General features: G+C 45.5%; 2 protein-coding genes across 4 annotated transcripts in view; one reads left to right on the top strand and one right to left on the bottom strand.

Annotated features, from left to right (window-relative positions):
- Nucleotides 1–10,670, top strand: part of LOC109924732 (E3 ubiquitin-protein ligase TRIM69-like) — a 32,552-nt gene that overhangs the window by 13,629 nt on the left and 8,253 nt on the right. The window lies entirely within an intron of this gene.
- The window catches only part of polr1h (RNA polymerase I subunit H), a 6,377-nt gene continuing 747 nt past the window's right edge, over nt 5,041–10,670 (bottom strand). For both annotated transcript variants that reach the window (XM_048616532.1, XM_048616533.1), the window contains exons 2-5: nt 9,893–10,023; nt 8,279–8,385; nt 6,039–6,148; nt 5,041–5,536 (exon numbers count right to left, since the gene is read on the bottom strand). In XM_048616532.1, the coding sequence (XP_048472489.1) occupies nt 5,512–5,536; nt 6,039–6,148; nt 8,279–8,385; nt 9,893–10,016 (366 nt within the window). In that variant the 5' untranslated portion in view covers nt 10,017–10,023 and the 3' untranslated portion in view covers nt 5,041–5,511. The remainder of the gene's footprint in view (nt 5,537–6,038; nt 6,149–8,278; nt 8,386–9,892; nt 10,024–10,670) is intronic.

Raw genomic sequence — 10,670 nt, 5'->3', positions numbered from 1 at the left:
TGATGCTGCTTGGCCTGCTGTGTTCATCCAGCCCTGCACCTTGTTGTCTCGGATTCTCCAACATCTGCAGTTCCTACTATCTCTGACCTATATGTGGTTGACTCTCAACTGCCCTCATCCCATGAATGAATAAAGAGGGGGTTAAAAGAAAAGAGTTTCACATGGGCTTACGTTATTGAGCAATTCTGAGGCCACTGTGTACAATTCTGGTCTCTTCCCTTAAGGAAGGATGTAAATGCATTAGAAGCAGTTCAGAGAGATCCACGCAATGTATTTTCTAATCGCCCTGTTCAGAGACATTATTACACACCTCTGGAGCAGGTGGGACTTGAACCCGGGTCTCCTGACTCGAAGGTAAGGGACACCACCACCACACCTCAAAAGCCCGAGACAGGTTTGCTCAACCGGTACGATAAGTCAAAGAACTGAGGGTGCTGGAAGTCTGAAACAAAAGCAGAAATCGCTGGAGAAACTCCGGAGGTCTGACAGCATCTGTGGCAAGGGAAACAAACTTAACATTCTGAGAGTCACTAGTCTCATTGTGGATGGTGTTATTTTATTAGGAATGTTAGAATTTGACAGGTTAGGTCTTTTGTATTCATTGTGGTTTAGATGAGTGAAAGGCAATTGTACTGAAACAAACAAGGAGACTTGACAGAATGGATACTGAAAGGATAGTTCTCCTATGGGAGGAACTGGAACACAGTTTAAAATGGAGGGTGGATTCAGACGGAGGTGATGAGGAATTTTATTTCGGAGAGTGGTCAGTCTTGGAACTCTGCCCCAGAAACTGGTGGAGGCAGGGTGATTTAATATTAATACAACATTTAATAGAGGTAGATATGTTTTTGGCTAACAAGGGAGTCAGTGGTTATTGGGGATAGGTGGAAATGTGGAATTGAAGTCACAGTCAGCTCATCCATGGTACGACTGAATAGCAATGCAGGCCAGATGGGTCAAATGTCCTATCCCCCAACATACACTAGTTTGGGCACCTAGAATATTATTTACAGTAACTAGTTATAGTGGACTAAGAAACATGGGCATTTCAGACATAGACAGTTGGTTATATATAGCTTGTCGGGTACTACTCCACAATGGGCACAGCAAGGAGGAAGACCTCCATGAACACCAATAACCAGGATAAGGATTGGACCTGTTCTGTTTGTGTAATTCTGCATCGCACATGAGCCATTTAGTCGAGCTAACCAACTCTCAAGAATAGCAATGGCCCTAGTTACCACACTGACATCTGAAAACCAATCATTCACCACCAATGTTTCCTGTTGCCACTATCCCTTTTCTTCCATAGACTGTAGTTTGTGCATTCACAAGCTACCATCTGAAAGTTCAAATACACATCAAACATTACACTCATCAACACTCTCTGTTAAAAACTCAATAAACACAAGCTTGTAGCCTTTGTGCTTAATTTCCTTAATTAATTCTCAACTTTGAGTGCTGTTAATTTTGCCCCAGTGTACCCTCTCTAAAAGCCTGCCGACCACTGATTTTAGAGTAACTGGCCTATAGAAGCTGGGTTTCTCCTTACACCCTTTTTGGAACGGGGGTGCAACATCTACATTTCTTCAGTCCTCTACCATCAATGCCGTATTTAAGAAGGATTATGGTCAGTGCCTCCACAATTTCCACTATTCCTTTGCTCACCACCTTCAATGTATCTCATCTGATTTGTAAGCATTAACTACAACTAGCCTTTCTGATACTAATCCCTATCATTTCTTTCATCCAATATAAGATCTCAACTATCTCCATCCATTATGACCTTGGTAGCATCTTCTTCCTTGGCAGATGCAAAGTATTCAACTTTCTACCATCTGAACTTTAAATGTTTGCTCTATTGTAAAATTCTACTGTATTGTAGAATCGCAGAATCCCTACCATGTGGAAACAGGCACTTCAGCCCAACAAGTCCACACCAACCCTCCAAAGAGTATCCCACTAAGATGCATCCCCCTCCTGAGGAAGGATTACCGGACCCCAAACGTTAACTCTGATTTTTCCTTCACAAATGCTGCCAGACCTGCTGAGCTTCTCCAGCAACTTCTGTTTTTTGCCTCTACCTCTTTTCCCTGTAACCCACCTAATCACATCCCTGAACACTATGGGCAATTTAGCATGGCCAATCCACATAACTTGCACACGTTTGGACTGCAGGAAGAAACTGGAGCACGCAGTAAAAACCCACATAGGCACGGGGAGAATGTGTAAACTCCACACAGACAGTCCCCCAAAATGGGAAATGAACCCAGATTCCTGGTGCTATGAAGCAGCAGTGGTAACTACTGATTCGCTGTGCTGTGTTTTTCTGGAAATAGCAGATGAAGTTGCCATAAACACATTTAAGATGTTGCACCACCAAATGTCCCCAGGAATTAGTTTTCACACATTGCCTCAAACACTTTGTGTGCAACTAAATGAGAGCCTACATAAAACAAACAGAGGATTGTTTAAGACTGTTGGAAAAGATCAAAACGTGGCAATTTAAGCAGGGTCACATTGTTCCAAGATATGTTATAAAGAAACTGCAGTGTACTCAATGCTGCAACTGATACCAGGCAATGCTGAACATAAGCTAAACAATGGCACTCTTATCCTTCACCAAGCATAAATGCAATTGAAGTGCCCCACAAGGAAACAAGTTACTGGTGGTGGCTTGCAGTAGTTGGTGCACACATTCTTGTTATTTATCATTTTCATTCATTTTGTAAAATTCTTTCATTGAATGCAATGTCACTAACATTTGTTGCCTATCCCTAATTGCTGTCAAACTGATTGGCTTATTAAATCATTTCACAGAGCCAGTCAACCACATCCCTCCCTCTCCTTGGGTCTTGAATCGCATTTAGGTCAAACGAATAACAGACTACCCTCCCTGAAGGACATTATTGAACCAGATGTCTTCATGTTAATGGATGATTTCATGGTCACCATTTCAGAGACTAGCATTCAATTCTAGATGTGCGAATTAATTTAATTATAAGGACACATATTTTAATTGGAAGCGTAAGCTGGGGACTTTTGGATACTGCTGTGTTGTAGAGAATGTACTAGGTTTCTTTACAACTCTGAGGAAAAGTGGAACTGTGTGGTGTTCGCCTTTTGGTTACACAAGGCCACACAGATTTTGGAGAAGCTGGATTTGATACTTATGTGAGAGAAAAGGGTGATTAAGTATGTTCAAAGTTGAGATAGACAGATTTTTACATCAGGAAGGGAATTAAGGATTACAGGTAAAAAGCACGAAAAGTTAAGATGATCAGATCCACCGTGATCTCATTTGCCGAGTTGTCTGCTTCTGGTTTTGCGCCTGAGTGGTCTTGCCAAAAGACATTAGTGCCAGGTTTTTACAACAGTTGACAGTGGTTGTCTTCATTCCAGATTGTTATTAAATCACATCCAGGTGTGGGATTTTACTCTATGACCTAAGGCATTAGTCTGGGAGTTCTGGATTACAAAGTGACATTCACTTCCTCTATGGTAGCACAGAACTTAATCGTCCTGAATTAGCATTACACAAGTTATAGAATTAATATATCTTCAGATTAATTAATGTGTTGAAATCCAGAAAGATGCCAGATTAGTGAAAACGAGCAGCTAATGTCTTTTAAGGAAGGGAGCTTCTACTGTTACTTGATTCAGTTTTATTGGGACTCCAATTTTGTGCTGCATGATTGGACTATCAGTGAAGGCCAATACCTACCCACTCAAAGTAGCTGCTTTTAATGCATTATGAAGCTGAACTCCCAACTCCCTTCTCTTCCACATCATCCTTCCTTCTTCTATTCAAGTATAATAATTTCTCATTTTTCTACCAAAATTTACTAACTTACTGCCTTTATTGGTCAGTGCACTGAGTATAGTAGTTTGGAGGTCATGTTGCAGCTGTACAGGACATTGGTTAGGCCACTTTTGGAATACAGCATGCTATTCTGGTCTTACTGCTACAGGAAGAATATTGTGAAACTTGCAAGGGTTCAGAAAAGATTTACAAGGATGTTGCCAGGGTTGGAGGGTTTGAGCTGTAGGGAGACGCTGAATAGACTCGGGCTATTTTCCCTGGAGCGTCAGGGGCTGAGGAGTGACCTTACAGAAGTTTATAAAATCATGAATAGACGAGGTCTTTTCCCAGGGTGGGGGAGTCCAAAACTAAAGGGTACAGGTTTAAGATGAAAGGGGAAAGATTTAAAAGGGACCTAAGGGGCACCTTTCTCAAGCAGAGAGAGTGCTGGGTGTATGGAAAGAGCTGCCAGAGGAAGTGGAGGAATCTGGTACAATTACACCATTTAAAAGGCATCTGGATGGGTATACAACAGGAAGGGTTTAAAGGGATATGGGCCAAATGTTGGCAAATGGGACTAGATTTATTTAGGATATCTGGTCAACAGGGACGAGTTGGACCACAGCTCTGAGACTCTAAGTACCTTTCAACCCACGATCCAATCCTGACAGCACTGCAAAAAACAGTCAGCCATTTGTGTGCATTAGTTAAGGTGGCTGTAATTCAGCAATGGATTACAGGCGCACAAGATCAGAAAGGACAGGAACATGTCAAGAAGTTGTGGTTCAGTGACTGCAAGGAGAAATTCTGCGGCAGAATTCCCAGAGAGCATTCGGAAAATCAGTGGCTTCAAGGCCCAAGGAAGCCTGGTGAGTTAAAACAGGAGATCAGGGCGAAGTGAGACCAGATCGACGGTACAGGGGAGATCTGACAACGTGCCACAGGATGGATGACGTGGCAGGCAGGTGCTCTGTTTTGGCGAAACGCGGGCACACGGTGTATCTGTCCGGCCCCCGTCCTGAATCGAACAAGCTCCGTCACCTTAGCCTGGCGCTCCACGCAGTTTCCTCAGAGTCTCAGTGCCCTGGACCGGGTCCCTTTGTTTTACATCAGGCAATCGGAGCGGGGTCACTGCTCAGGATTCTGGAGAGTCTGGTTGCTCACACTCCTGTGTAGCACCTTAAATGTTTCACGACGGTTACAGTGCCACACATAAACGAGAGGCTTTGACGCTGCGATGCATGAAGCTCTGTTTATTACACATGAATCCCCGGTTGAGCCACCACTGCGCGACCGCTCCACAGATTCTTAGTCTAAATCTGGTTTGCTCATTTACACAATCTGGAATGGGACGTCATATGGGTGGAGGGAGAGAGAAGAGGGAGTAAGGGAGAGGTGGAGGAAGGAGAAGGAAAGCAGAAAGGAAGGACGATGATGGGGGTTTAAGAGTGGATGGAAGAGAGGGGAATGGGCGGGAAGGAAGGAAAGAGGGAAGATTAAATAAAGGAAGGAGAGATATAGTGCCTTTGAAATGTAGTCAGTCTATTCGGCGCATCAGAGCATGTTGGTTCCAATGGCAGTCATAGCCAGCTGTCTCCATGCCTCACTGTGTGTGTGTATGTCAGTGTGGGAGACTCACTGCTACAGCAAGTCTCTGGAAAACTAGTCCCAGGTCTCACCGCACACTTTGAGCTCTCCCCGCACTCCGGCTAGGAGTCCTCCTTTTCCTGGTACCTGAAAGAACGAGATATGCAGATGTCACAAAAAACAGGAGGTGAAAGTTACCGGTGCTGATCGGGGTTGTCAGACCGGGGCGTCGCCTGCCCGCTTCTAACTCCTCTTCCTCTGCCCCCACCCTCCCAGGAACCCGGAACCAGCCTGAAAACGGCTGGAGTGGGACGGGAGCCTCCGTGACGGTGACCACAAGACCATCTCGGGCCGTTGTAAAACCCCATTTGGTTCGCTCGTGTTCTTTAGGGAAGGAAAACGCCCTTCCTTACCCCATCAGCCTACACATTACTCCAGACCCGCAGCACTGTGGATGAAATGAACCACTCATATAATCCTTGCTATCAATGCCCACGAAAGGGTTAATAATAAAGGCTGCATCTCACTCCCAAACCCGTGCGTCACTCCCGCCCTACCTACTGAACGGATTTTGGGGAGTGTGGGGGTACTGGGCTGCCCCCTGTGATTTCCCTTGCTGACCCCATCCCCCATCCAGCTGTGCACCCACCTGCAGCTCATGCACGTGTAGAACACTGTCTGCCCTTCATCTGCCGAGCGGGTTTGCCTCGTATGATACACCATCCCTTCATGTCCGCACCGCGAGCACTTCCGCTCCACCTGGTGGCACAAACACCACGCTGGTCAGCGACAACAAATGCACTCCACCCACCCCACCCCAGATTCCAACCACTGGGGAATGGCCGTCCAATGGATTGCGCATTCCAAGCACTCCCATCCCGTGTCCCACCCTCCTCAACGACCACCATCCACGCCCTCCTATCCCCCTCACACAGCACCTCCTCCATCAGCCTGCCCCCGTTCCATGTCATAGAGTCGTACAGCACAGAAACAGACCCTTTGGTCCAACCCGTCCATGTTCCCAAGCTAGTCCCACTTGCCTGTGTTTGGCCCATATCCCTCTAAACCCTTCCTGCTCATGTACCTATCCACGTGTCTTTTAAATGTTGTAACTGTACCTGCATCTATCACTTCCTCGAGCAGTTCATTCCACACACGAACCATCCTCTGTTTGAAAAAATTGCTGTTTGGGTCCCTTTTTAAGTTCTTCTCTCACCTTAAATACACGCCCCCTTGTTGTGAACACCCCCACCCTAGCGAAAAGACCTCCGCTATTCACCCTATCTATGCCCCTCATGATTTTATAAACCTCTATTAAGTCACCTCTCAACCTCCTATGCTCCAGTGAAAAAAGTCCCAGCCTATCCAGCCTCTCCTTATAACTCAAACCCTCCAGTCCCGGCGACAACCTGGTAAACTTATTTTGGAGCTCTCTCCAATTTAGTAATATCCTTCCTACTGCAGGGTGACCAGAACTGTACATAGTACTCCCAAAAGTGACTTCACCAGTGTCCTGTACAGCCACGACATGACTTCCCAGCTCCTGTACTCAATGGTCTGAGCACCGACTACCTGTGACGCAAGTTTTAAAGAACTATGTACCTGAACCCCTCGGTATCTCTGTTCAACAACTCTACTCAGGGCCTTACCGTTAACTGCATAAATCCTGCCCTTGTTTGTTTTACCAAAAAGCAACACCTCACATTTATCCAGGTCCCTCCTGCTAACACATCATCCTCTGCACGCAGAGCCCCATCTCACATGGTTCTCCTTGGGTACACAGTTTGGAGTTTGTGTATAATACAAGGACCAATCTGACTGCGTTCCACCTCATAAGTGAGACCATGATGAATCTGTGACTTGACTCTCCATTCCTGCTTTTTCCCATATCCTGGAACAACCCACAGTTACAACTAACCAACTGCTCTGTGCAGAACTGTTTCCAAAGTTCTCTCGTCTTTTGAATATGCAGAATTGCCGCAGTTCACCACAGCCCTCAGGTTTAAATGATACCCCCTAGTGTTAGGAAATATTTCCACTGGTCAGGGGAGTCTAACAACTCATTTCGCTCCCTTTGTATCTTGAAGTCTTAAATCAGATTAACCCCATAACTGTAACTGACATACAATCTGAGTTTGGGCTTATCTCTCCTTGTAATTTAACCCTTGGATCCAGATATTATTTTTGTAAAGACATGCTGTGTTCTCTCTAAGACCAACATCTCCTTCCCAAGGTGTCAGGCCCAAAACTACTCTCAGTTACTCAAACTCCATCCCCTCAATATTTTATTCCATTGATAGAAAGACTTGTAGTCCATTAGGTTTAAAAGTTATTCTCCATTATACGTTCCTGATCCCTAGTTAGGTGAATGTGGAGACCCTTGCCCCATCTCGTTGAACCTCCAGTCTTTTAACATTTTCATAATTTTGAATGTACCTTCTATTGTTTTAAACTTCAGGGTGAATTTATCCACATTGATACCGGCATACTGTGGTTTTCTCATCTTTCAATTTATCACTATCGCTGCATTTTCATGCTCCAATTTGTACAGCTTACAATTTTGGCTGTCTTTGTTTCATCAACGCTCTCCTCCTCACCTGACAACAGCTGTAAATTGCTTAATAAACTCTTCCATCCAAATACCCATTCAATGACTATGTCTTAAGATCTGACCTGTTGTGCCCCTTGATCAAATGTCCCTCCTAATCAGACACTGTATACAAACCCTCCCTTCAGATAAAGCGTGTCCCCTTTCCCTGACTGACTTCCCGCTTCCCAACCCAATACACCCCTTCCCCTCTTCCCCACACCGGTACATCTTGCTTCCAAGTGTCACTGATTCACAACTGCTCCTGGCCTCCGTAGTAACCCTCCCTCACGGCTACTCACCACAGGCCCCTTGAGATCCCCGTCCTCATCCTCAGCCGCCAGGTTTAACTGCATGACTTCTGGATAGTTAAACACCATTTCCGTGTGGATCTCTGTTCCTTCGAACTCTGGGAGAAGGAGGAAGTCAGTGACTGAGAGTTAGAGTCCAACCTCAGACCAGGCCACACACACAAGCCTCCAGCTAAGTGCAGCCAGTCAAATTCCCAGCTCACAAGGTAAACCCGACCCCAAACAAGGTCCTCAGATTGAATCCAGTCGAGACCTGTCCTGGGAGCGTTTAACGGGGATGGTGTCGAGGCAGCTTTACTTTCTGTTCAACTGAGTAGAGAAAGATTTACTTCAGTTTATAAACGTAGAGGAACTTTATTCTCTATCTAACTCCATGCTGTACATGTCCTGGGTGTGTTTGATGGGGTCAGTGTTGAGGGGGCTTTAATTTTCAGTTTAAAAGAGTAGAAGGAACTTTACTTTCCATTTAGAAGAGTAGAAGAAGCTTCACTCTGGATCTAACACCATGCTGTACTTTCCCTGAGAGTGTTTGACGGAGACAGCGTAGTGTCAGTTTTATTGCATTTACTTTCAGTTTATAAGTGTAGAGGGAGCTTTACTCTGTATCTAACTCCATGCAAAACATAGTCAGAAGTCACACGACACCAGGTTATAGTCCAACAGGTTTATTTGAAATCAGAACCTTTTGAAGCGCTGCTCCTTCATCAGGTGAAATGCCCTATACATGTCCTGGCTGTGTTTGATGGAGACAGTGTCGAGGAAGCTTTACTTTCCCTTTCAAAGGGAGAGCTTCACTCAGTGTCTAACCCTATGCTGCCCCTGTCCTGGGAATATTTACGGGGGACAGTGTTGAGATAGCTTTACTTTCTGTTTAAGACAGCAGCGAGGTCTAGTTTCAGTTTAAAAGAGTAGACAGCCTTATTTTGGTCTAACCCATTCTGTACTTGCAGTGGGGGTCTTTAGCACTGCAGTACACGTCAGAGCACAATTTAATTTTTTTTCATGTATTATCTCGAGAGTGACACTGCCTGAGGGAGGCAGCGTTGTAGTGGTGTTGAGGCCAGACTAATAACCCAGTACCCTGGGCTAATAATCTGGCGACTTCCTCTGAAATTGCACCATGATACAAGATAAAACTTGATCTGGAACAAAAACGGCAACCATGTAAACTAATCACTGTCAACTGTCTTAAAAATCCATCTGGTTCACTAATGCCTTTTGGTGAAGAAAATCTGCCGTTTTCACCCGGTCTGGCCTACTCCAGACTCAAAGTGATGGAGCTGATTCTTGACTGCCTGTGGGCAACAGATATCACCCTGGCCAGTGATGCTCACATGCAACGGACAATGTTTTAAAAAATTCAGACTTTCCCCTGACCAGCAGCCCTACGGATGTGGTGGTGGAAGCATGTTTTCTCTGATTGGTACCTAGCCCCATGAGTGACTTTCCCTGGATGCACTGGAAACTTTCAAGGGCATTTCTACCTAGACAACCAGCAAACACCTCCCTCCCCCACCCCAAGTACGTGTTGAATGTTAGCAGAGGTCGAGTTTGATTGCAACGCTAGCTCCTGAATTGTTTTCCCTCGTGCACTCTGACACTCACTGTGCACACTGATTTGAAAATCACACTTGCGACACACAACGTAGTCCTCAGGTCCAGGGAGCGGCAGGATTGTTCCACACTCGGGGCAGAAATCTGGGTCACACTGGAAACAAGAATCAGCCATTGCGGGTCTGTGGAGATTAAAAGAATAAGAGCGAGACCTTATCGAAACACGTACAAAATTCCCAAAGGGCATGGTGCTGTAGATGTGGAGAGGTCACTTCCCTTTCTGGGAAAGTCCAGAACTAGAGGGAAGAATCTCAGAGTATGGGCTCACTGAGAAATTTCTCCTCTCGGAATGCAGTGAATCTATTTATTGCAGATGGCTGTCAGATCTGAGCCATTAAGTATATTGAAGGCTGAAACAGACGGATCTTTAATCAGTAAAAGAATCAAGGGATAAAGGAGGAAAGTGAAGTTGAAGATGGTCAGATTAGCCATGCTTTCACTGAATAACAGAGCAGTCTCAATGAGCTGGGTAGCCTACTTCTTACCAATGTCTTGTGGTTGTATTCTTTTTATATCATCCACTGAAGGTGAAAACTGGAGACTCCTGCTTCCAACTGGAAGTCACAGTGCAGGACCGCGAGGTGTGCACAAATGAGCAGAGAAATTGACGTTGGACAGATCATCGCAAATGCCAGTGTGGTCCCAAGTGGGCAGCGTCCAGAGGGTTGACTCGGACAGAGTGCCGCACTATCAGAGGGTCAGTGCTGAGGGAGCGCCGCACTGTCGGAGGGTCAGTGCTGAGGGAGCGCCGCACTGTCGGAGGGTCAGT

Source organism: Rhincodon typus, chromosome 35 (genome assembly GCF_021869965.1).
Source record: "Rhincodon typus isolate 14 chromosome 35, sRhiTyp1.1, whole genome shotgun sequence".
NCBI classification, from domain to species: Eukaryota; Metazoa; Chordata; class Chondrichthyes; order Orectolobiformes; family Rhincodontidae; genus Rhincodon; species Rhincodon typus.
The sequence above is the reverse complement of the archived record's forward strand: the minus strand, read 5'-3'. Positions and strand labels throughout refer to the sequence as shown.